This window comes from Dipodomys spectabilis, unplaced genomic scaffold (assembly GCF_019054845.1).
Source record: "Dipodomys spectabilis isolate Male_0828 unplaced genomic scaffold, ASM1905484v1 ptg000130l, whole genome shotgun sequence".
NCBI classification, from domain to species: domain Eukaryota; kingdom Metazoa; phylum Chordata; class Mammalia; order Rodentia; family Heteromyidae; genus Dipodomys; species Dipodomys spectabilis.
In genome coordinates this window covers 155831-183326 of record NW_024870807.1, presented here as the reverse complement: position 1 = coordinate 183326, position 27496 = coordinate 155831, and the positions used below count along the sequence as shown (strand labels likewise).

General features: G+C 36.8%; 1 protein-coding gene across 7 annotated transcripts in view; it reads right to left on the bottom strand.

Moving 5' to 3' along the window:
- The window catches only part of Chd9 (chromodomain helicase DNA binding protein 9), a 150690-nt gene that overhangs the window by 97425 nt on the left and 25769 nt on the right, over nt 1-27496 (bottom strand). For 4 of the 7 annotated variants that reach the window (XM_042689983.1, XM_042689985.1, XM_042689984.1 and 1 more), the window contains exon 3: nt 11958-12289. In XM_042689983.1, the coding sequence (XP_042545917.1) occupies nt 11958-12289 (332 nt within the window). Of the gene's footprint in view, nt 1-11957; nt 12290-13041; nt 13244-13403; nt 13684-27496 lie in introns of those variants that run through there. The other 3 variants (XM_042689987.1, XM_042689988.1, XM_042689989.1) reach the window with 2 other exon arrangements.

Below are 27496 nucleotides of genomic sequence, written 5' to 3'. Positions count from 1 at the left end.
CGCATGTAATCCTAGCTACTGAGGATCATGGTTTGAAGCCAGCCTAGCCAGTAAAGTCCCTAAGACTTGTATATCCAATTAACTCCCAGAAAACCAGAAGTGGCTCTGTGGCTCAAAGGTAGAGCATTGGCATTGAGCAAAAAAGCTCAAGGCAGCACGGAGGCCCTGAGTTCAAGCACGACAATTTATCTCCTCCACATCATGCCCCCGCAAAAAAAGAATTTTCTCTATGCTTGGTATACTGAAAGAATTATTCATAAATGACTATGAAGTAGTCAGCCATTCCTTTACAATAATGTAAGAGGAAGAGTCTCAAGAATGAGCTGGTAAAATAAAATAATATTATTATAATATTATCTATAGTCCCTAGAAAAACATATCAATTAATAAGTATTTAAAATAAGTATTTAAAAGTTTCAGTCTATTTGTCAGTAGAATTAGGTTAGATAAAAATATTTCCCAGCAAGATCAAAAGTACAACTAGATATAAAAATGTATACAAGGTCTTACACATTTACATACAAACATTTACCTCTTAAACTAGGTATACTAAGGGAAGGAATTCAAAGGACTACCTTCTCTAAATATCTAAATATTATTTATCAAAACAAACTCCAGGAAATGGAAACCTGTTGTTTGGGGTTTTTTGTGGAGGGGTATATGGTACAGTGGAAGGGGTCACAAGAATAAAGGTGAGCAAATGTAGTCGTTATATTCAATATACACTATGTAAAAACATGAATGATGTAACTTGTGAGTAGGGACGGGAGGAAGAAAATGAGGGAAAGTAAAGAAAGGGGACATTTCTTGGATACTGCCCAAGAAACATTGTACTTAAAACCTGACTTATCAAATTGTAACCCCTCTGTACAACTCCTTAATAGTAACAATCTAGAAGAAAAATGTTGCCCAGGGGCCAGCCACTCATGGCTCATGCCTGTAATCTAGCTACTCAGGAGGCTGATACCTGAGGATTGCAGTTCAAAGACAGCCTGGACAGGAAAGTCCAGGAGACTCATCTCCAAATAACCACTAAAAAACTAGAAAAGGAAATATAGTTCAAGTAGTAGAGTGCTACCTTTGAGCAAAAAAGTTCAGAGCCAGTACCCAGGCCCTGAGTTCAACCCGTAAGACACACACACATTCCAAGATCTGGGTAGTGGTAATGGCTCATGTCTATACTCCTACTACCCACGAGGTACAAAGTCACCTGAAGCAGAAAAGTTCACTAGATTGCATCTCAAAAAGAACCACAGACTGGGGTGTGTGGCTCAAGTGGTATAGAGCCAGCCTACCAAGAATGAAGAAGCTAAAAGTATAAATTGCATCCATCAAAAAATTTTATTACTTGAAAATTTCACTTAAAAAGAAAAAAGTAATTTTTATCTTATTTTCCACAAGTGCCATTTTTCTTCCAGTATTGCTCCATAGGCCTAGAATAATATCTTATTTCATAAACTAATAATATTTTACCAATCAACAAAAAATGTAAAATGTTTTACAACTATATGTAATTATTTTTTTTATTGCTGGAGATAGCAATAGTAAGCAATAGTAAGTCTCCCACTTATACTTCCTCTATACCTATATACTAAGTATTTGAAAGCATTATTTTGGATATTAACCATATCCTGCTAAACCTTTTTAAGTCCAAAAAGTATATTCCATTTAAAAAGTTGGATTTCTGTTCCTTGATATCATTCATTCTTTTTGTTTCCTTCTTACTTTCCCCCTTCCCTCCAATCCTTCTTTTTTATTGCAGTAAAGGATTGAATTCAGGGCCTCACAATTGCCAGGCAAGTATTTTGTTTATTTTTAAACCAGGGGTACTTACATGAACTTTATTGGAAACTGTAAAAGTATATCAAATTACTGTAAGTTCTAACATGGTATCTAGGTAATACTACTTTAGGGGAACAATTATGTTGGTATCAGATCAGTATGGGACAGGCTTCATTAAAAAACTGCCTATTTAATAGACATTTTTGTTCTGATGTTGGGGACCTAACCCAGTTGCTTAAGCATGGCAGGCAAGCACTCTATCACTGCACCATCTATCACCAGCCCCAAGTCTGTCAGTTTAACAATACAGATTCCTAGCACTGTGACAGTGGCTCATGCCTATAACCCTAGCTACTCAGATGGCTCATATCTAAGGATCAAAGTTCAAAGCCAGCCTTAACTCCAATTAGCCAGCAAAATGGCAGAGGTAGAACTGTAGCTCAAGTGGCAAAAGCACTGGCCTTGAACAGAACAGCTCAGGGACAATGTGTAGGCCCTGACTTTATGCCCCAGGACCAATGATAGATAGATAGATAGATAGATAGATAGATAGATAGATAGATAGATAGATAGATAGATAGATAGATAGACAGACAAATAAATCCTCATGAATAATCATCCTATAAAGTCTAAAGGAGAAACAATCAACAAAGTAATTGTCATACTTATACAAAAGTGAAAATTAGTCTATAATAATCCTGAGTTTGAGGCCAGTTTGGGTTACTTAACAATTAGCCAGCAAAACACTGAATGAAATACACACATAATAAAGACAAAGGCAAGGAACTATCCCCAAAGTAGAGGTGAAGGAGAGATGCAACAAAATGAAATGTGAAGTACTGAATTTGACTCTGACTAAAAAAGGAAGAGCCAGTTTGGGGGCATATATCTGCACTCGCAGTACACAAAAGGCTGAGACCTTAAGGAGGATCTTCAGACAAATGTGGACCATACAAATGAGACCTTATATTTAAAAAGAGGTTTAGGGTGAGACTGACAATGTGCATGAGGCCTAGGGATTAGTTAATAGGGCTGCATAAATATTTATTTCCTGGTTTTGATAATGATGCTATGGTTACATAAAAACGTCAGCATTTGAGGAAACAGAGACGAAAGCCTAAGGAAACTCTGACCTATCTTTGTAAGTCAGAAATTATTTCAAAATAAGAAAAACCAAACATACAAAGAAAAAGAAACAAAGCAAAACAAAAACAAACCTACTAGATTTCTAAGTCCCAACCCTAGGATTATAATATACTAAGTGGATCCTAACATATTGGGATTGATCACACATGGTAGGTAAGCACTCTACATCAATGATTTATTTTCCCAGCCCCTTTAAAAAGATTTTGGCTTGAAATATTGTGTCCCTGTATAGCCCAGGGTAGCCTTCAATTTTTGATCTTCCTGCCTCAGTCTCAGCTAAGGTTTTTAAAAGCTTTTTTGGTGCTTGAACAGGTTTGGGAGCTACTGGATCAAAAATAATTAGATTCTGCAGAAAATTCTAGGAATATTCAATATAATGTAAAACTATTCCGTATTTGTAGAACAGTTAAACTTTCAAATGACTTTTGCCTATATTAAGTTATCTCAGTTGATTCTAAGAGAAACTCTAGACACTGATCTCAGCATACATTATCAATGTTAGCCAATTGTAGCAATATTTTATTTTATGTATTTATTTATTTTTGTCAGTTGTGGGGCCTGAACTCTGGGCCTGGGTGCTGTCCCTCAACTCTTCAGCTCAAGGCTAGTGCTCTACCACTTGAGCCACAGCGCCACTTCCTACTTTTTCTGCTTATGTGATGCTGAGGAATCAAACCCAGGGTCTCATGCATGCAAGGCAAGCACGCTACCACTAAGCCACCTTCCCAACCCTGTAGCAATATTTTTAAAGCAAGAAAAAACAAAACAAAAAACTTTGTTTCTGTCAGAAAAGAAGAATTTGAAACTAAGGTATGAATTTGAAATGTTAATTCCTTTAGTAAGTATAGACTAGAAAATCCCAGTGTTTATACTTGACATATCCATATTTGATTTGTACGTGCAATTTATGCATTCATCTAAAACCTGCCCACTCTTTATTAGTACATTCTGTGTAACAAGCTGCATACAACACTGTCAATCAGTAATTGCCCCCTGTTGATTTTCTGACTGCAATAATTGGACAATGAATCTTACTCAATTAGTCCATTTATTGTAATTAATATAAGCAATTTACACTGGGCCTTGACCTGCAATCACAGCACTTGAGAGGCTGAGGCAGGAGAATTTCAAGTTTAAGAACAGCCTAACAAAAACAAACAAACAAACAAACAAACTTTAAAATTGATAAAAAATACAAATGCAGTCATAGTACTCAGTAGACACCATGTGGAAATGAACTATGAAACTTGTAGGCAGGGATGGGAGGGGGAAAGTGAAGCATAAAATGACATTGTCTAAGAAGAAATGTACTCTTTACCTCACTTAGTTAACTGTAACCACTCTGTACATCTTTATAATAACAATTGAAAAAAAGTGAAAATTTTCCAGAGAAATCAGAAATACATACTGGATTTTTTAATGTCTTTTTTGTTTGTTTGTTTTGGTTTTGAAATCCAAGTGTCCCTAAGCAGCTCCAACTAGACTTAGACTTAGGATCCTCCTTCTTCTACCTTTGGAGGGCTGGGATTGATTACAGGTATGCATTGCATCACCAGTCCTTGCAACCTTTTCCTTTTAATAAAAGCATTTTACTCAGTAAAATGACTCAAGATACCAGCTTAAGCCAGGTGCCTATATAGTTCAGGAGGCTGACCTGAAGGATAAAGGTTCAAAACCAGCTGAATTAGAAAAGTTCAAGAGACTCATTGGCAAATTAGTAAAATGCCAAGCTGAAGAGCATGGCTCCTGTGGTAGAGTGCCAGCTGTGAGCAAAGAAGCCAAGTGACAGCTAGAAGACCCTGAGGTTCAAGACCTTGAGATCAATTCCTGAATTGGGAAAAAAGAAAAACCACAGGTACCAGGTTAAACTCATCCTGGAAAAGCAAGCAAGTTTTAAAAAGGACTTTTAATTATAGTTGAAATACTAATCTATAAATGTCTAAGGAAACTTTGGACAACTTACTATTTTTATTTACTATTTAAAGTAAGACACCATTTGCTCCCAGAAGATTGAAGTCAATAAGTTATTTAATATGAATCATCAGTAAAGACCCAAATAGTTGAGTACTGATCAGTCAATGTATTTGTCACAGGTTAATTTTAATCCCCCCCCCCCCCCCCCCCCGCCAATCCCCAGTCCTGGGGCTTGAATTCAGAGCCTAGGGCTCTGTCCTTTCTTTTTGCCAGTCATGGTGCCTGAACTCTGGGCCTGGGCACTGTCCCTCAGCTCTTCAGCTCAAGGCTAGTGCTCTACCACTTGAGCCACAGCACCACTTCCAGCTTTTTCTGCTTATGTGGTGCTGAGGAATCGAACCCAGGGCCTCATGCATGCAAGGCAAGCACTCTACCACTGAGCCACCTTTCCAGCCCCGGGCTCTGTCCTTGAGCCTCTCTGTGCTCAAGGCTAGCCATCTACCACAGCACCACCTCTGGATTTTTCTTTTTATGTTAATTCTTAAAAAAATACTTTTTCATATACTAAAATTTCTGTAATCAAGACTCATTGAGTAATATGTTATTTTGTCTAACCAGGCTAGACTTTAACATGCCATAGTTTTAACTGGCAACAGTTTTTTTTCTTTTATTAGGGGACACATAAAATTAATAGTATATCTTCTAACTAATAATGTTAAGTTCAAAAGAATTACACTTCGGGAAGATAGGTTAGCAGTAGAGTGCTTGCCTTGCATGCATGAGGCCCTGGGTTTGATTCCTTAGCACTACATAAGCAGAAAAAGTAAGAAGTGGTGCTGTGGCTCAAGTGGTAGAGCACTAGCCTTGAGCTGAAGTGCTGAGGGACAGCACCCAGGCCCAGAGTTCAGGCCTCATGACAAACCAAAAAAAAAAAGAAAAAAAAAAAAAAAAAAAAGAATTACACCTGGTTTTGTAATAAACTTTACTAGTCTAATATGAAGATCTAATTCCTAATTCTTCAAAATGGAAGAATAAATCTTAACATAAATTCCTACTAAGGAACATGTATGTCCACTCTCTGCAGAAAAATACTTACTATTTTCATTGAGGTTTACAACTGAGCTGTAAGCAGTAAAATCAATAAAGCATTTTATCTGCAACTTGAGGGTGGGATTGGTATGGATCAGGTGAAGAATGATGGAAGTGGTTACAGTGATCAATATATACTGTATTCATAAATTACGTGTTCAATTGAAACTCCTTTGTACAATTTTCAAGATAATTAAAATATTTTTAGTTATTGAACTTAAAGACTAGTAAGAGAATAAATATATAAATTGAGCCGGGCGCTGGTGGCTCACGCCTGTAATCCTAGCTACTCAGGAGGCTGAGATCTGAGGATTGCAGTTCAAAGCCAGCCCAGGCAGGAGAGACCGTGAGACTCCTATCTCCAATTAACCACCAGAAAGCCGAAGTGGCGCTGTAGCTCAAGTGGTAGAGCGCTCGCCTTGAGCTGAAGAGCTGAGGGACAGCGCCCAGGCCCAGAGTTCAAGCCCCACCGCCGACAAAAATATATATATATATATATATAAATTGAAACCAAAAATTTATAACTGTTTTACTTGATACACCAAGAAATAAAGTATTTACCATTTTTGAAACAGACATTATTTCAAAACGTCTATCCTTTTGAAGAATTATAAACATAAAGTCAGCTTTATTAATAAACTAATGATTTCTGATAATTCCTTATTATTCCCTTAGACTTTAATACAGATAGAACTGTCTCTCTAAAGACATGTATGTTACTTTTGCTTAAAGAAGATAACACACATACTGGCCACAGATAACTCATGCATGTCTGTAATCCTAGCTCCTTAGGAGGCTGAGATCAGAGGACTGTGATTCAAAGCTAGCCTGGAGAAGAAAGTATGTCAGAATCTTATTTCCAATAAGTCATCAAAATGCTGGAAGTAGAGCTGTGGCTTAAGTGGTAAAGCACCAGCTTTGAGGGGAAAAAGCTAATAAGGTAATATTAACCAATGTTATTTTTCCTTCTTTTGTGGATGTTGCAAAGACTATAGTAGAGAGTGAGGCCAAGTATCTCAGTGGTAGAACACTTTCTGAGCTTTTAATAGGAACTATTATTATTCCTGTAACAAATAAAAGAATTATGAAAAATACAAAACAAAAAAGTAATCATAAAGGATTGTAACTGTTTAAACTTAAATAACTATGAGAATACATTAAACACTAAAAGCATTATACTGATATTACTAAAATGATCTATAACAGGGAGAAGTAAATATTAACTAACAACATAGAACCCTAATTTAAATGTTACAAATCATCAAACCATGTGACATCCCATTACACCATCAAACAATAAAGCAAGTCCTAAGAAAATTCTATTGTAGGCCTTGAACTTGAAATAAATTTTAGTATTTTAGAGTCTAACACTCCAAGCCAGATGCTGGTAGATGCCTATAATCCTAGCTACTCAGGAGAACTGAGATCTCTGGATTGTAGTTCAAAGTTAGTGGAACAACAAAGTCTACGACATTCTTCTCTCTTATCTTAACCACCAGAAAACTGGAAAAAGAGGTATTAGCCTTAAACAAAAAAGCTCAGAGAAACACCCAGGCCCTGAGTTCAAGTCCTACAACCAAAATTAAGAAAAGAAAAGAAGAGAAAGAGAAAAAGAAAGAAAGAGGGGGAGAGAAAGCAAGAAAGAAAGAAAGAGAGAGAGAAGGAAAGAAAAAGAGAGGGAGGGGGGGAGAGAAGGGAGGAAAAGAAAAGAAAAGGAGGAAGAATCTAACTCTTCAGTATTTCCCACATTGGGAACTTACTATCTCCCTCTCCTCTTCCGCTCACCTGTAAGTGCTCTATCACTTGAGCCACACCTCCAGAGATTTTTAACAAACAAATTCAATTATTGGTGTCACCTTCATTCTATTTATTCATTCCATTGGAAAAAAAAACAACTATTTTGTATTCAGTATTACTGAAATAATTTCTTCTTCATGAAAATGGCTTTTTATAATCTAATCTGGCTGTCAAGATCATGAAAAATGTCAAAGTAATAAAACTGATTTCTGGTCCAACATTAAAATCCTTCATTTTGTTCCTGGCATTTCCATTTCAACTCATACCCTTCCATATGACACAGAAAACTCACTCAAATTCCCTATCCACTTCAAACAAAATTTACCCTAATTTTCCCAAATGCAATTTTTGTTAATGGATAAGCAGACATGTAAAAATACGTATTAATAAATTAATCTGCTATATTGGAAAAGCAAGCTAGTTTTCAAAGGATGCTTTATTTTAGCTAATGCAGTAATTCTTAAATATGTCAAAGGTACATAAGATTTTGGTTAGTAAGTAACAATTGTTGGCCTTAGAGATACAGCCCAGAGAGAACGTGCTTGCAGAATATGCAGGCATAGATGAGGTTCTAGTTCCCATCCCCAAAACCATAAAAAGACCACCACCAACAAATCAGCAGCAGGAACACCAGACCACCATTTGTTTTTAAACTGATAATGTTTAGGAACAAACCTTTAGAAAGAAAATCTAAGGAGCTGAATCAGACACACACACACACACACACACACACACACACACACACACACACACGCACGCACGCGCGCTGTTGGCTCATGCCTGTAATCCTTGCTGCTCAGGAGACCTGAGGATAGCTGTTCAAAGCCAGACTGCAGCAAAGTCCATGAGATTCTTAGTTCAACTATCCAGCAGAAAATCTGAAGTAGGCTGTGGCTTAAAGTGGTAGATTGCTAGCTTTGAGCAAAGGGAGTAAGGGACAGCACAGCATGTAGGCCAAGAGATCAAGCCCCAAAACTGACCAAACAAAGCCAAAAAAAAAAAAAAAAAACCAAAAGAAAAAAATGTGCATGGCTTCTGGTTTTATCTGCTTCCTTAAATAGCTAGATGCTACTTATTTTCTCATAACTGACACTTTCTGAACAATTCCAGGTATTGTCTTATCTGTTTTGAATGCTATTAACTCAGCAAAGCTCCCATGCTTTGTGTCTATAATAATAGCTACTCAGGAGGCTGAGCTAGAAGAAAGGTGCTTTGAAGTCAGCCTGAAAAAGAAAGTCCCTGAGCCTCTGTATACAGTTAACCTTCCAAAAGCGGGAAGTGAAGCTATGGCTCAAATGGTAGAGTGTTAGCCTTGAGTGAAAAAAGCTAGGCATACCTCAGGCCCTGATTCAAGCCCCAGCATGGCAAAAAATAAATACGTAAAAAACAATTAAAAAAAAAAACAGTAAATTCAAAATGATAAAGTATAATTATTAATACTTTACTAGCAAGCAGTTACTAGCTCAGTAATGAAATACTTAAATTAACTGACATTGGAACTTTGCATTTTACAAAAATTTTGCCTATACTCTTTTTGTCTCCAGCATGATAATTCTTGTTCTTGGCTGAAGATGATCAAGATTGCTTTCCTCCAATTTTACTTACCTGCAGCTTACAAATTCCTCTAATAAAAAGGCTTACAGCTGGGGATATTTCTGAGGTAGAATACTTTATTAGCATATACAAAACACCCACCGCCACAAGCCCCTCCCAACAGTCTATACTTTATGTTTTTGTTTGTAGCAAACTACCCAGTATCTTTCCATGTATTTAACCAAAACAACTAAACATATTTTAAGTAATGTACAGGTATCTCATGCCTGTAATCCTCGGTACTCAGGAGGCTAAGAGCTGAGAACTGTGGTTTGAACCCAGTCTAGGCAGGAAAGCTTATGAGATTCTCATCTCCAATTAACCATCAAAAAAGTTTGAAGTGTAGCTGTGGGCTCAAGTAGTGTGCTGGACTTGAGCAAAAAATAAAAAAAGGCTAAGAAGCAGCACCCAGAACTCTCAAGCCCCAAGTACCAGAACAAAACAAAATTTCTAGTACAATGTTCTCTAAAAATAATTTTTCTTGCCCGGCGCCTGTGGCTCACGCCTGTAATCCTAGCTACTCAGGAGGCTGAGATCTGAGGATCATGGTTCAAAGACAGCCCGGGCAGGAAAGTCCATGAGACCCTTATCTCCAATAAGCCACTAGAAAACCGGAAGTGGCGCTGTGGCTCAAGTGGTAGAGTGCTCGCCTTGAGTTGAAGCGTGCAGGGACAGTGCCCAGGCACAGAATTCAAGCCCCACGACCGACCGAAAAAAAAATTTTTTTTTTCTTGACATTGATACCTTTTAAAAAACAACAACAAAGCCTAAACTGATCAGTGCTGTGTAATATTAAAACTTATTATAGCTGTATTCCCAGTACTCAGGAACCTGAAACAGGAGGATCCTGGATTTGAGATCAGCCAGGACTGCCTACCTAGACTTTATCTGAGAAAAAAAAGTAAATAATTAATGTACTTCAACAAAAATATAACTTAAAAAATTAGTCAATATTCACTGCAATGCTACTATTCCCATTCGTATTATTTTACATTTTTAGAAAGAAAAATCTATGTTTCTATCTAATTTAATTTATAATTTTTCCTTTTGTACATTTATTAAACCAGATTTGCTGCTGGTATTGTTTGACTTTAGCTGCTTGTCAGTCCTCTTCTCACTCAAATTTAAAGAAAGCTACTATAATTTTGATGTTTATCCAACTTTTCTTATTTGCACTGTTCAAAGTATTATCCTCTTAAATACTATACTAAACTCTGCCTTCTCTGAACAAATTAAAATTGGAAAACATTTACTATATTTAACTTTTAATAGAGCAAAAGATTAAATGTTTCCTTAATTAAAACTACATGTAATTTTGCAAAAATACTTTTATACAAAATCCTTTCCAAAATAAATGTGAATGGGAGGGTAAAAACTAGGAGAAGTGAAGAAAGGGGTGAGATTGTCCCAAAAGAAATGTACGCATTACCTGACCTATGAAAATATAACCCCTCTGTATATCATCTTTATAATAACAATTTCAAAAAATAAAATGTAAAAAAAAAATGTAGTGACATCTAATTTTCAAATTTTGCTTTAGCTTCTGCAAATAAAGTGCAAAATCAACAATAGTATTACTTACTGTTTTTTTTTATAACAATAGAGACCATACCATATAAATGTTTGGATAAAATGTAAGCAAACTAAATAATTAAATTTGATAATAATTTCTTGAACAAATAAAAATTATCTTAACAAGGATGTTCTTTGTTGTATGCTTTTTGTGGCAACAGAAAACTTAGATTAGCTTTATATTAAATTATAAAATGTTTTATATAATTATATAAAATTTAACAAAGACCTTCAACTGACTACGTAATACTGCAAAAATAATTCTAAATTATTCTAAATTCAGATATGTTGGTCTTAGGTTATGCAAAACAAATATACATAAAAAGCAAAGAATTCTTGCTATATTTTATACTTTGAAACTATGTTAAACAAGCAAATGAAAACATATAGGATTGGACTGGTGGTGTGGCTCAGGTATAGAATTTGCCTAGCATTCACAAGGCTTCACATTTGATCCTTAAAAAACAAAAACAAACAAACAAATAAAAAGCAAAAAGTATGTGTTCGCATGAAACAAATCCTTGACCTTGTAATTCTCTTGGAGCATTAATCCTTACCTGGCCTCTTTATTACATAAAGGAAATTAGAGATTGTAGGGTAGTAAATAGGTAAATGCCAAGAGCTACTTAGTGTTATTGTTGAACTATTCAATAATTGTTGATTTGCTGGGTTTAGAAAATACAGTATTTTATGTTCCTAAACAATTAGATGCTCTGGTAGGTACAGTATGACTAAAAAGTAAAGAAATGTTATAAAGAATTTCAATGTATGTCTTGTAAAGAAAGTAAATTTGGAACTGGTGTAACAGATTTTTTTTTTGTTTACTTTTTCTGCTTTGTATTCTTTTTTAATACTAAAGTCCTAAACTATGAATTCACAGAATAGTAAAATTTAGGAGATCCAAGAGTATTACCTCATTTATTGGAAAAGAAATAAGGTATACATGGTAATCTAGCTATGTAAAACTCTAATGTCGAAGAAAATATTACACTCAAATCATAAGTAGGCTATACAAGTTGCACTTAAAAAATTAATAGAAATTTTAAATTTAATAAACAACTTACCCAATTTTTGTCTTCTCTTTTAACTTAGAACAAGTTTTTGTTTTTCTGCTGTCTTTGTCCTTTGGTTTAGATTTCATCCTTCTACCTTTCTTTTCCTCTTTTCCTTCAACTGAAGCACTAGGAAAGTTTTCAGGACTCATTACCCGTGGAATATTGCGCTCCCCACGTTCCTTTGCTCTTGCTATGGCCTCTGATATAATACGATTAGCCTTTTCTTGCTTGCTTTCTGATTCCACTTTTTTTCTCTGCTTCTTCTCAGACATGACCCTCACCTGGGTATTCTGCAACTTAGTATATGTCCCAGAACCATCACTCTTCTTGGAAGATGGAGGCTAGGAAAATCAAAATATTTTTTTATAGAATCCACAAAAGTACATTGAAAAAAACCTGAAATAAATATCTACAAATTTAAAATTCAGCCTCGAGAAGTAAAATTGCATGTGCAAATATGTGAGTACTACAAATACATTTAAAGACATTTTGCTTATGTAGAAATTAGTGTTAAATATAAACATCTCAACTGCCATGTTGAAAATGAAGAAAGATATAGATTCAATGCTAATTTTTATAACATTCTTGGTTAGTTGATTCAGACTGTGTCTTGAAAATAAAGTTGTTTTAAATTTTATTATATAGATATTTTGGAATAAGTATTTTGTTTCCTCTTTACTCCAAAACTCTAAAAACCATTAGTAAATTTGAAATAGCAACTTTAGCTTGGAATCACTATTCCTAACAGTTATTATGGATTTTAGGAAAATAAAGCTTCTACTCTAAGACAAGGAAGGGAATTTAAATCATTTTAATGCACCAACGTAGTTAGTAAACAGACACTCTCATACTTAAAATTAGACAAAGTTTTAGTTTCCCCATGAAAGAGTTAAATGTGAATTTTTTTGTTTTCTATATCACAATTATTTTGTACAAGCAATTTGGAAAAGAAATACTCTTTTTGTTTCATATTATTACAATTAATACTTTAGCATATCACAGGAAACAGATCAAGACCATTTAAAAAAGAATTTCCTCTTCAAACACACATTCATCCACATATACTTAGATCACAGTTTTGTTATGTTCTTACCCGTAAACATGCCTCTGACTATAGCAAAGAAAAAAAACATCAGGAATTTCCAAACACATTTTCATGCTGATTCCAGTGTGCTTTACTGGATACCTTTTCTATACCTGCTTCATTAAAGGTTTCATAGCAGTGCTGCAGCACTGGGAAAGGACGGAGGGCTTAGAATCGCTCGCTAAAATGCCACCTCAAGGCCTATAGGCTATAACAAATAACCAAGACTCGAGAAAACAGCAACAAGCTCAAGATGGCGATGCAGTACGACTCCCGCAGCAGCAGCCAGTAATAAGGAAGGTTATTCAATCCCATTAGCCTTTTAGCCCAAAGAACCCCTCCTCCTCCCACTCATTCAGGCTTTCACTTACCCTTCCTCTTGGCCTCTTCACTGAAGACATTTTTGGCGTCAGACAAAGGCTTGCCCTCTGCTTTTTCACCACCCCAGGCAGTGCTCAAGAAAAAAGCATTGAAAGAAGATTCCTAAATGGCCTATTTTGCAAGCTGCAACCAAGAGATGCACAACCCTCCACAAATACACATTTTGATTTATCAACACATTCCTGGCTTGGCAAGTTTATATCTACTGTTCATCCTGTTTAGGTATGATAAAGGCTGTAAACGCTCCTAAAAAGCCGCGTTTCCTCAATAGCTGTAAGCAGATAGCCAGATTCCAACAAAGCACAGAAAGAAATGAATGCACAAAGCATCAAAATGCATCAGCATGAATATTAGAGATGTCGTTAAAAATACTGACTCCTTCTGCGGAAGTAGGCCAGCAGATGGTGCTACCAGTTATTATTCCATTAGACTCTGCAATTTAACCCCCAATGGACTGTTCTTCCCTTCATATAACACATTAACTCTCACTTTGCCATTTTCTGTATAAAGTTTTTGAAAAATATGCATAAAAATCTAATTTTAGAAAATCTGGAAACTGAAAAAGTGATTAAATGACTTCAATGTGGCTATCACTACTATAAAATAAATCTGATGCAATAATTACTTAAGAAAAATGTTTCTCCACCAAATTGTACATAAAAATATTTAAAATGCTGAATTAGCTGATAAACAGAACTTCAAATGAAAAATTAAAAAGTGTGCTTCTAAGAAACTGGATGAAGTCTTATGATTTTCATAACAAAAAGCTGTTATTTCAAAAATAGAAAAACAAGAAAAAAACAGAAATGAAACTTCCTTGTGTGTATTTAAATGAAAACATTTATTTTCATAATATAAAAAACTCAAAAAATCTTTCTCACTTTTACACTTTGTATTATTTTAATTGCTAAGCTTTTCAGATAAAATTTTAGGGTTTTTTTTACTAGAAACAAATGGCTATCCAGCCAATTTGACTACTGCTACAACTTTTTTTCCTATAAAAAAATGAAATCATTTTAATGAGCAATGCCTTTAGTTAACTGAAACAAAATTTAACTGCATCAAAAATCATGTTTGTCTTTTTCATTAATGCCATTTTTTCAAAGTATCCCTAGCTACTTCTCTGATAGCAGCATCAAAGCTCACTGTTTTTTTGTTTTGTTTTTCTTTTGGGCACAAAAGGTCACAAGATAGAAAAATACTATGTGAACAGTATTCTAGAAAAATCAGTCTGAGATATTAAATGCAAAGGGCCGCTAAGGACAAGAAACAGATGGTACTGATAAAAAAAAAAAATAGTAGCCAGGCACCCGTGGCTCCTGCCTGTAATCCTAGCAACTCAGGAGGTTGAGATCTGAGGATTGAGGTTCAAAGCCAGCCCAGGCAGGAAAGTCCATGAAACTCTTATCTCCAATAAACCACCAGAAAACCAGAAGTGGAGCTGTAGCTCAAGTGGTAGAGCGCTAGCCTTGAGCTGAAATGCTGAGGAGCAGCGCTCAGGCAGGCCCAGAGTTCAAGTCTCACGACCGACAAAATAAATAAATTAATTAAGTAAGTAAGTAATCACTAGTGGAAAATTGTACCATTAATAAAAAATAACATATAATTAGTACTTCCTAGGTGTCAGACATTATTCTAAGTATTTAAAATGTACTAATTTAATCCTGAATAATAATGATAATAGCCAAGCAAGGTGCTCACCTCTGTAATCCTAGCTATTTTAGGAGGCTGAGATCTGAGGATCTCTGTTCAAAGCCAAGCTGGGCAGGAAAGTCTATGACACTCATATATAACTATTCAAAAATAAAAGGAAATCAGAATGTATCACGTGATATCGGAGAGCAACTATGAGAAATATATGGAAATCTTTACATACTATATTTCAGTATTGGGCAAACTTAAGAATTTATACTATTAATGAATTCTCTAATCAAAGGTCATATTCTAATAGCAAGCTGTGATGTTACTGGGTCCACACTAGCAACTAAAAAGTGAAATAAAGCAAATTGGAAAAAGATATGGCATATAACCTTATGAACGCACTTCACACATTTTAAGGAATTACAAAGTTTTAATACCATCACTCCCATTTTCCTTAATGAGGCAAACAGGAAAGAGATCTGGGCTAAAAATAGGATGCTTTAAAACAGAAATGGGGAGTCAGTTTCTTCTCTAGGTGAAATAATTTTTCCAATTATTCACTCAACCACTTTGGGGAATTTATTTCAAAACATTAACTGCACATAAATAAGCACATTTATTGTATCACTAGTTTGTGGACATGAGTAGAAATAATCATTTCCAAAATAGGAAGAGAGAAGGATAACCTGGCTACTACACATCTCTTAGATAGTAAAGAGTAGAGTTTCTCTACTGAGAGTAATGTTTTAAAAATAGTATAAAGGGATAAAAGATGTCTCGTACTAAACAGATGTAATTCCTCAAAAAACAAAACATGGAACAATTTTCAAAAACATACATATAATGGCATTGTGGCTAAATGATCTCCAGACTTTTTGAGGAGACTCTCAGGTTTCAAGCACAAGAGACCCTGTGAACAGAGGTTCCAAAGAAAGAGAATATAAAATAGAAGACATAAGCAAGCTTGAGGGCTGAGAATATAACTCAGTGGTAGGGCTCCTGCCTATGCAAGGCTCTGAGTTTGGGTTTAATCCCCAGGTCTATGGAAAAAGATGGGGAAGGCAAGGGTGAGGAGGGGAGGGGAGGGGAGGGAAGGAAATACTATACAGTTTGGCTGAGAATGTAGCTCACTGGTACAGCTTATGAGTAAAAAGCCTGACATCCTGGGTTCCAACACTAATAACACAAAAATAAAATGTATTTCAAGGTAAAAAGAAAAGCCTATATAGATAAAAGGCAAATAAATACATAGTTGTTTCATAATAATTTGTTTCTGCTACTAGAGGCATGGTTCAAGTAGTCAGGCTTTAAGTGAAAAAGCCAACAATGCAAAGTCCTGGGTTCAAGCTGCAGTATGGCAGGCATGTAGGCATGTGTACACACGTGTGCACACACACACACACACACACAGAAATAATTCCTCAAAAGATAATTCACTATACATTTCAGTTCTCCTAAACTTTTGTCTTTTTTTTCTTTTCTTTTCCAGGGCTGAGGACCAAACCCGGGGCCATGTGCTCGCCGGGCGGGCGCCCTTCCGCTGGGCTAAACCCCCAGCCCCTCTCCTAAACTTTCTTTTTAAACAATGTTTTTTTTTTTGTTTTTGTTTTTGGTTTTTTTTTTTGGGTCCAGTCATGGGGCCTGAACTCTGGGCCTGGACGCTGTCCCTCAGCTCTTCAGCTCAAGGCTAGCGCTCTACCACTTGAGCCACAGCACCACTTCCGGCTTTTTTTTTTTGTTTATGTGGTGCTGAGGAATCGAACGCAGGGCCTCAGGCATGCAAGGCAAGCACTCTACCACTGAGCCACCTTCCCAGCCCTCTCCTAAACTTTCTAATAAACATGTATGCTACTTTTAAATTTCCATGTTTGAAAAACAGAAACTAGCTGTATAATTTTTGTAAAATGTGTAAAACGTTAGTGATTTCTTTTTATTTTTGTTTAATATATACATTTTTTTTCTCCAACTGATAAGACTTGCTTTTAGCCGGGTGCCAGTGGTCCATAATCCTAAGTACTCAGGAGGCTGAGATCTGAGGATCAAGGTTCAATGCCAGCCCTAGCAGGAAAGTCTATGCAACTCTTTTTTTGTTTTTGGGTCCAGTCGTGGGGCCTGAACTCTGGGCCTGGGCGCTGTCCCTCAGCTCTTCAGCTCAAGGCTAGAGCTCTACCACTTGAGCACAGCGCCACTTCTGGCTTTTTTCTTTTTGCTTATGGGGTGCTGAGGAATCGAACCCAGAGCCTCAGGCATGCAAGGCAAGCACTCTACCACTGAGCCACCTTCCCAGCCCTCCATGCAACTCTTATCTCCAATTAACCACCAGAAAACTGGAAGTGGCACTGTGGCTCAAGTGGTAAAGTGCTCACCTTGACTAAAGAGCGCAGGGACTGCCCAGGCCCGGAGTTCAAGCCCCATGACAAACCAAAAACAAACAAAAAAATCAAACAAACAACAAGAAAAAAACATTTGCTTTTGAAGAGGAAGGAATAAAATGAACTAGGAGCATATTAGGTAACTTTTGTTTTGGAGTTTTGCCCTTACATTTGTTTTCAGTTTTTGCTTGAAGTGATTGTTTCACTTCACCTTCTTCACATGTGTAAAGGATTGGTTTCCTCTTACAACTTGAAGAAGTTAATATTACACTATTTATGTTACCTAAAAAATAGCAGTGGGCACCAGTGAGTTACACCTGTAATTCTAGCTACTCAGGAGGCTGAGATTGAGGATCACAGTTCAAAGCCAGCCTGGGCAGGAAAGTTCATGAGACTCTTATCTCCAATAAACTACTCAGAAAAAGCTGGAAGTGCTGCTGTGGCTCAAACCATAGCCTTGAGCACAGAGAGTCTTAGGGACAGCATCTAAGCCCTGAGTTCAAGTAAACAAACAATAGCAAGCTTTTCTGTAAGCATTATAATCTTCTATTTTTTTCTTGGCATGAGAGTTTCAATTGGAGTTGCATATGCTAGCCACTCTACCACTTGAGCCACACCTTTGCCCTTTTAGCTCTGGTTATTTTGGAGACAGGGTCTCCTTGTTTAACCAGACCAGCCTGAACCACCATCCTCCTAATTTTAGACTCCAATGCAGCTGGAGTGGCAGGTGAGTACAGCCTCATCCAGCTACTTATTGAGATGGAGTCTCTGGAACATTTCTGCCCATGCTCCCTTGATCCTCCCAATCTCTGCCTCTCAAGTATCTAGGATTACAGGTATGAGGCACCTGTCCCTACCTATAAATTAGAATCTTGATTTTTTTCATAGGTACAGTAATTAATACTTTTTAAGTACGATCTCTAAATTAATCATCAACACACAATCCAGATTAGAGGGTCTAAATAGATATCCAAATAGATATTCTAAAATGTTGTTTTTGAAAATATAAAAATTTATCATCTAATTTACAAGAAACAAGGAGAAAAGGACATGCTGTATTCAATCAGCAAAATTCAGATGCAATCAACAAAATAAGGATATAATTAACAAAATCCAGAATGTGGGAAAATGTACGGGACAAATGATTCAATTTCTTCATCAAGAAAATTGTTAGAAACAAAACAAAGAATAAGCCATAGATTGGAAGATATTTTAAGTCTCATATTAATAACAAAATTTAAAAAGGAAAAAAGGAAGAGAAATTTATAATACTTATGAACCCAAATGTAATGTGTGGTCTTGTTTCTATAAAGACCTGAACATGTCAACTATAACTTTTTGTCATATTATTACAGTAGTTTGTATCACTTTTCAATGTTTCCTTAGAAGTTAAAAATAAATTTCTAAAACATCAAATAGTAAGACCAATTTCACTACTTTCTGATAAAATTAAATTAAATATGTTAAATTCAGTCTATTATTTACCTCTGATACAAGAGGCTATATTTCTTCAAGCATTACTGTACATATTTCTATACTAGTTCAAAAAATATTAATAGCAACTCCAATGGTAGGTCTGAACTGCGGGAACTAAGCTGTTTCTCTTAAGAATAGAAAGAAATGTAAGCATGTCAACTAAGCCCTTCCAAAATTTATCTATCAGATCCTTTCCCAGCTTGCCCTAAGCCTCTCTAGTTATATAGTCCCAGTTTAAATTTGTGAACTGGTGCCATCTGGTCTATCTTCTGGCTTCTTACTAGTGTTTTATTTCAGCTTAATATCTCTTTAGCAACTCCATAATCAATTCTTAAATTAGCCTCATTCTTAATTGATAGTATGCAAAAAAAATGTTGATGGCAAAAGAAAATCTTACAAGATTCAATCTAAAAACAGACATGCATGCACACATAAAATTATTTAAATGTTAAATAAATGGTACATGCATTAACAGCAGTTCAGATAAAAATATCAGGGAACTTTATCTCCTTGCAGGGAAAAGCAAACAGAATCTTAAGCAAATAGGGTAGGAAGTTATAGGTGGGTGTGCTGGTGGTGCACACTTAAGAGAGGTAGGAGGACTGAGTTCAAATCCTGGTTGAAGTGAGGGCTTATTTAAAAAAAAAAAAAAAAAAAGCTGAGCATTCACCAGTGGCTCTTGACTGTAATCCTAACTACTCAGGATACTGATGAGTTCTGCGGGTCACAGTTGAAAGCCTACAAACAGCCAGAAATGGAGCTGTGGCTTGAGTGGTAGAGTGTTAGTATTGACAGAAAAAAAAAGCTCAGGGACAGCACCCAGGCCCTGAGTTCAAGCCCCAGAACCTGCAACAAAAAATCCAATACACCCCAGTCTAGACTTTCTTTCACAGGCAGGCTTTTACCCTCAACCCTCCAGATCTTACTATAAGAATCTCATAGATTTTCTTGCCTGGGCTGGCTTTCAGATCTTAGCCTCCAGAGAAGGTAGGATTATAGGTATGTGCCACAGGCACCTGGATATAAACATTCTTAAAATGCCAAAACTAGTAGAGATGAACAGATTAGTGGTTGCCAAAACTCAAGAGGTAGGAGAGTAGAGTGGGAGGTTATGGCTATTACAGCACATTGCCAGGAACCTTGATGATGATGAAATTAAGCTACATCTTGATTACAATAGAACTGAAAGATGATAAATACATAAACCTAAAGTTGATGAAATTCCATAGAAATGCATGAGCCCTGGTTTCAGTTTTAAAAACGAATACAAATGGGCTGGGAATGTGGCTTAGTGATAGAGTGCTTGCTTAGTATGTATGAAGCCCTGGGTTCAATTCCTTAGTACCACAAACACAGAAAAAGCCACAAGTGGCCCCTGTGGTTTAAGTGGTAGAGTGCTAGCCTTGTGCAAAAGAAGTTTAGAGCAGTTCCCAGGTCCTGAGTTCAAGCTCCAGGATTGGCAATAAATAAATAAAAATTTAAAAATATTTCTGGATATACAACCAATATAAATACAACATGCTAAGATTCAAACATGTAAAACTTTTCTGTAAGTTGTAAGTCAGAATGGTGGTTACACTTGGGGTAATGATGGCTAGGCAAAAGGCCACATGACACTCCTGGAAGTGTCATAAAGGTGTGTATATGATCCATACCTCAGAAAGTTTGCAAACTGATCGCTTATATATTTCCTATATGTACGTTATACTTCAGAAGTTTACAAGATTGTGGGCTGGGAAGGTGGCTCAGTGGTAGAGTGCTTGCCTTGCATGCATTAGGCCCTGGGTTCGATTCCTCAGCACCACATAAGCAGAAAGAAAAAAGTCAGAAGTGGCGCTGTGGCTCAAGTGGTAGAGCGCTAGCCTTGAGCTGAAGAGCTGAGGGACAGCACCCAGGCCCAGAGTTCAGCCCCCATGACTGGACCCAAAAAAAAAAAAAGTTTACAAGATTGTAACTTGATGAGCACAGTGGTATAATCCCAGCACCAAGAAGGCTGAGAGAGAAAGATCAGCCTAAACTACACAGCTGAAACCTTATTTTTAAAAAAGAAAAGAAACAGGCCTGATGCTGGTGGCTAAGGCCTGTAATCCTAGCTACTCAGGAGGCTGAAATCTGAGGATCCCAGTTCAAAGCCAGTCCTGGCAGGAAAGTCTGTGAGATTCTTATCTCCAATTAACCAACAGAAAACTAGAAGTGGTACTGTGGCTCAAAGTGTAAAAGCATTAGTCTAGTCTTGAGCAAAAGAGCTCAAGGACAGGGCCCAAGCCCAGAGTGCAAGCCCATGACTATCAGCACCAATGACAACAACAAAACAGAGGTTATAACTCAAAAGAAAGACTATTATTGAATTTTATTAACATTGGTATAATGTAAGTACCTTAATTAGTGCAATGGTAGAAAGAGGTGATACAAAAGGAAGGAAAAAATTTAAACCCACAATCAAAGAGAATAAGACTGAAAGAGAATGTTTAAATCTGTATTCATTTTAGGTCTTTGTTTCTGAATAACATGGTCATCATGACCTCTCTCAAGTTTAATTTCCTATTCTCAAATACTTACTTACTTTTGATTTTATTTTTGGTGTCAGTACTGGGGCTTGAACTCAGGGTCCAAGCACCCTGAGCTTTATTTGCTCCAGGATAGGGCTCTTCCACTTGACCCCCAGCTGTGTTTTACTTTTTATTCCAGCAGGACTAAACTACTTTCAATGTTTTAGATATACTCTACTGAAAACTTTACTGTTCTACTTGTCTAGAATTCTTGCTATAGTTTAAGTCTGTCACCCAAACTTCATGTAGTAGAAAATTAATCCCTAGAGTCATATATTAGTGACATTTGATAAGTCAGACATTTGGAAGATGACTGAGTTATGAAGAATGAATGCATTCATAGATGCATGGGTTCTCATAGGATTAGTTTTATTACGAAAACAAGTTCTTTGCGGCATGCTTGCTCTGTCTCACTCTCTGCTATATTATGATGAAGCAAAATGCCTTCCCTCATCAGATGCCAAAAAGATACCAGCACCCTGTCCTTGGACCTCCTCCAGTACTGTGAGCTATCTAAGCCACTATCTTTTGTAAATTACTTGGTGTCAAGGGTCTTCTTATAACACAAAAGTGATGCAACATTGTCCTTTCTCCAAAATAGCCTACAAGCTGTCTACTCAGGCAATTAAAAAAAAAACAATCAGCCATTTGAGGCCAACCTGAGATAAAGAGTGAGTAAAATACTGACTGAAACAAAACTCTTGGGCTTAATCTCAGCATAAACAGATAAACAACATGGATCTCTAAATCCGTGTTTGTATCTTGATATCCTTTCCCCTAATCTCAAACAGGGCTTTGAAGTCCTTCCTTATGACTGTGTAAACTTCTAAACAAGTCTATTCCCAGATTTCTGGATGCTATACTCTCATTCATCTACTTTCAAGAGTCCATGAAATAAACTGACACACTGAATTGAAACCCCTTTGTATAATTTTCTTTAATTTAGCTTAAAAAATTCCATGTAATATGTGCTTAGATCTCCTTAATCCCACAAAATTGCCTAATTGGCATATTTCTGTGTGATTGATAGGTATTTCCACTTCCCATGTCAACTTTTCTTCCTTATTTTAAAGGAACATTAAGCCCATGCAAAGATGTTAAACATCATTATCCATCAGGAAAACACAAAATTAAAACAATGAAATATCAATAAGCATTTGATCAAATAGCTAAAATTTAAAAGCCTGACAAGGTGTTATGCATGGTGTGTACACAAATCACCTCAGCACTCAAGAGACAAGAGGTAAGAGAACAGGATTCATAGCATGAGTGAGGTACAGAGCTAGATCCTATCTCAAAAACAAAACAACAGCCCAGCACAGGTGGCTGATGCATGTAATCCAAGCAACTCAGGAGGCTGAGATCTGATGGGGTGGTTCAAGGGCGGGTGGGGGTGGGGGGGTCAATGAGATGCTTATCTCCAATTAATTAACCACCAGAAAACAGGAAGTGGTGCTGTGGCTCAAGTGGTAGAACACTAGCCTTGAGCTGAATAGCTCAGCTAAGGCACCCAGGCCAAGAGTTCAAAAGACTTACAATCAACCAAAAAAAAAAAAAAAAAAGAAAGAAAAAGAGGGGAATGAAGCTTAAGACCCCAGGCTTGATCCATCTTTCTTCCCTCCCCCCCCCCCCCCACTCCATCCCAACACTAAATAAAAATGATTTTTATTTTTTAATATTTTTTATTTAACGACTTTTTTTTTTGTTTATGTGGTATTGAGGAATTGAACCCATGGCCTTATGCATGGTAGGTAAGCACTCTACCACAAAGCCACAATCACAGTCCAAGAAATAATTTTTAAAAGATTGAGAATCTCAAGGATTGAGGGACACATGGAATCCTCATATACTGCTGGTAGGAACAAACAACTGTAAGCATGTTACTACTGCCTTGATTAGTGCAAGCAGTTGTTTGTATATATTTGTCAGCACTACATACTTTTAAAAGGCTGGTTTGGGGGCTTTTTTGGTTGTTGTTTTTTGTTTTTTCAAGTCCTGGAACTTGAACGGGGGCACTGTTCCTGAGCTTCATATGCTCAAAGCTAGCACTCTACCACTTCAGCAACAGCACCACTTCTGGCTTTTTCTGTTCATGCGGTGCTGAGAAATTGAACCCAGGACTTCATGCATGGTAGGAAAGCACTCTACCACTAAACCACATTGGGCTTGGAATGTAATCCAGTGGTACTTGCCTGATATATGTGAGGTCCTAGGTTTGATTCCTAGTACCTGAATAAAAAGAAAGAAAAGCCTGGTGCCAATAGCTCATGCCTATAATCCTAGCTACTCAGGCGGCTGACATCTGAGGATTGCAGTTCAAAGCTAGCCCAGGCAGGAAAGTCTGTCAGACTCTCATCTCCAATTAACCACCAGAAAACTGGAAGTGGCCCTGTGGCTCAAGTTGTAGGTGCTAGCCTTGAGCTGAAGAGTTCAGAGACAGCGCCCAGACCCAGAGATAAGACCCATAACCAACAAAACAAAACAAAACAAAATTTAATTGATTTTTCAAATACTTACCAAGTAGATGTATATGTAACCAGATTAATTTTACCCTCACTAACCTATTTATAACAGTAATTAGCTATAATTATTTAACTATAAATTAAATCATACTACCTAGTTTCCATAATTTGTTAATTGAGAAAGTATTTGTTAAGAACTTACTACATGTAGTTACAACAACACTCTAGTTAATGAAGAATATAAGACTGAATGCTACCCACAAAAAAGCTAACCTTCTTACTACAGAAATAAGACTATATATGATATACTTAATCTATGAGAAAAGGAAACAAAACAATCAGTGATCATATATTTGAAGGAAACATATATCAATATAAATCAGACAAGACAAGTAATACCTAGAACTGTGTTCTCAAAGTTTACTCATTTTTATAATGCAGGAAAGAAAATATTCAAAGCAGGAATATAAACATAAGCAAAGGCCTAAGAAGTGAAATAAAATCTGTGTGCAGCAGATTTTACAAGCTATATTTAAAAAGGTTGTAAGACGACAAAATATTCACATTCACAGAAAATTCTGAGATGTTTCCTTGTATTTCCCACTTCTTAAAACATAATGATAAAGTTAAACACACTCAAAACTTATTGTAAGAGCTTCAGTAGACTAGAGAAATAGAAAATGAAACTAAATAAACTGAATTGGGCAAAATTTTAAGCACTTAGGTCATTTTGTTTCCCTGATAATACAAAATAATTTTGTAGATTGAATAAGAAATTACATTATTGCCTACCTATCTCCACTACTCCAGACAGAAGGCAATATTGTAAATGGCTATAATCAGTAATCAGCAATTTATCCATCAATGTCTCAGAAGGCTCTAAGAATAAGTTTGAGGACCAAGGTGGACTAGAAGTTTGGTTCTGTGGTAACTTGTTCTAGTTATGGAGATAGGATGAGGAGGAAAACACAATTCAACATGGAACTTTTAGAATACATGAGTATTTTAATAAGATGTTAATATAATAAATACAACATTCAAGTATATCCTTGTAACACATACAAAAAACAAACATTAGACATAAGCATTTATCGCCTGTCATCCTGTAAGAGGCGGAATAATAGTCAACAAATGACTTAATGCCTCTGACAAAAGCCTATCAAAAATTTCACTACTTTAGCATTACTTAGTTTAATATAACCATCCAGGACAATATATTAAAACCAAATAAATAAACAAAGCAAATACTGGTACAAATATTGACTTGAAATTACTGAATAAAAACAGAACAAAGTACGAACCAAATTATCTTTTTCTGTTGTTGTTGGTTGTGGGGCTTGAACTCTGGGGCCTGGGCACTGTCCCTGAGTTTGTTAGCTCAAGGTAAGTGCTCCAACACTTGAGCCACAGTGCCATTTCCAGTCTTCTGGTGGTTAGTTGGAGATAAGAGTCTCAGGGACTTTGCTGCCCAGGCTGGCTTTGAACCAGAATCCTCAGATCTCAGCCTCCTAGGTAGCTAGGATTACAGGTATGAGCCACCCGGCGCCCCACCCAAATTATCTTTTTAATACTGAAAAATATCTTCAACAAAATAATAGCTGATCTAGTTGGGTGCTGGTAGCCCACGCCTGAGGTCCTAGCTACTCAAGTGAATGAGATCTGAGGATTCCAGTTCAAAGCTAGGCCAGGCAGAAAAGTGCCTGTGAGACTCCTATCTCCAATTAAGTACGCAAAAAAGGAACAAAACTGGAAGTGGAGCTGTGGATCAAAGTGATAGAGCACCAGCATTCAGCAAAGAGCTCAAGGACAGCACACATGCCCTGAGTTCAAGCCTCAATACCAACAAAAAAAATTTTTTTGGAGAGGAGGTCAGTCATGGGGCTTGAACTCTGGGCCTGGGCACTGTCCCTCAGTTGTTTAGCTCAAGGCTAGGGCTCTACCACTTGTGCCACAGCGCCACTTCGTTTTTCTGGTGGTATATTGGAGAAAATTTTGTAACTTGAATAAGAAATTACATTATTGCCTACCTATCTCCACTACTCCAGACAGAAAGCTTCCTGAGTAGCTAGGATTACAGGTGTGATTCACTGATGCCTGGCTCCAAAAAATAAATAAATAAATAAAATTTAAAAAAAATTTAATTCTAAAGAAAACAATTACAAACCAAGTATATAATAAAAGATTCACATCTAGAATGTATAAAGAATTCCTCTTGAGGCCAGTGGTTCACACCTGTAATCCTAGCTACTCAGAAGGCTGAGATTTCAGGATCATGGTTCAAAGCCAGCCCTGGCAGGAAAGTCCCTGAGACTCTTATCCCCAGTTACCCACCAGAGAACCAGATGTGTAGCTGTGGCTCAAAGTGGTATAGTGCTAGTCTTGAGCAAAAGAGCTCAGTGGCAATACCTAGGCCCTGAGTTAAAGTTCCATAACCAACAACAACAATAAAAAAAGAATTCCTATAACTCAGTTATAAAAAGACAATTCAATTTAAATGGCAAAAGAGGACTGTAGATTTAACTCTGGGGTAGAGCATTTATTTGGCATACATAAGGCTCAGGGTTTGGTCCCTAGCACCAAAATAAATAGAAGAATAGATATCTTCCAAAGTGAAGCTATATATGGCTACTACGCCCATGAGGAGATTCTTGGCATCATTAGCTATCAAGGAAATGAGAATAAAGCTACAATACTGCAACTCATAAGATGGCTACAATAAAGAAGGTATATGTAAGAACAAATGTTGGCCAGGTGTTGGTGGCTCATGCTTGCAATCCTAGCTAATCAGGAGGCTGAGATCCAAGTATCAAGGTTCAAAGCCAGCTCAGGCAGGAAAGTCTATGATACTCTTATCTCCAATTAACCACCAAAAAACCAGAAGTGGCACTGGGGCTCCAGTGGTAGAGCACTAGCCTTGAGCAAAACAAACTCAGAGACAGTGCACAGACACTGAGTTCAAGCCACAGGAGAAGGAAAAAAAGGGGGGGGAGGGGCAAGAATGGTGAAACTGGAAGGAACTCTTCACTTGTAGTAAAATGTAAAATGGTGGAATAAACTGGAAGGTTAAAAAAGAATTAGTATGACCTAGTAATCCTAGTCCTAGGTATAAACTCAAGAGAAATGAAAGCTGGGCGCCAGTGGCTCATGCTTATAAAATTCTAGCTACTCAGGAGGCTGAGATCTGAGGATTGCCATCCAAAGCCAGCCAAGGCAGGAAAAGTCCGTGAGACTCTTATCTCCAATAAACCACCAGAAAACCAGATGTTGTGCTGTGGCTCAAGTGGTAGAGCACTCGCCTTTAGCTGAAGAGCTGAGGGACAGAGCCTGGGCCCAGAATTCAAGCCCCATGACCAATGAGTGAGAGAGAGAGAGAGAGAGAGAGAGAGAGAGAGAGAGAAATGAAAACCTGTTTACAAATATTACACATATCATTCATAACAACCACAAAGCAGAAAAGATATACATAAACCATATAATATACACATACATATATACACACATATCCATCCATACATACATATCCATACATTTCCATACAATAGAATTATATCTGACAATCAAAAATGAAATGCCATTACATGTT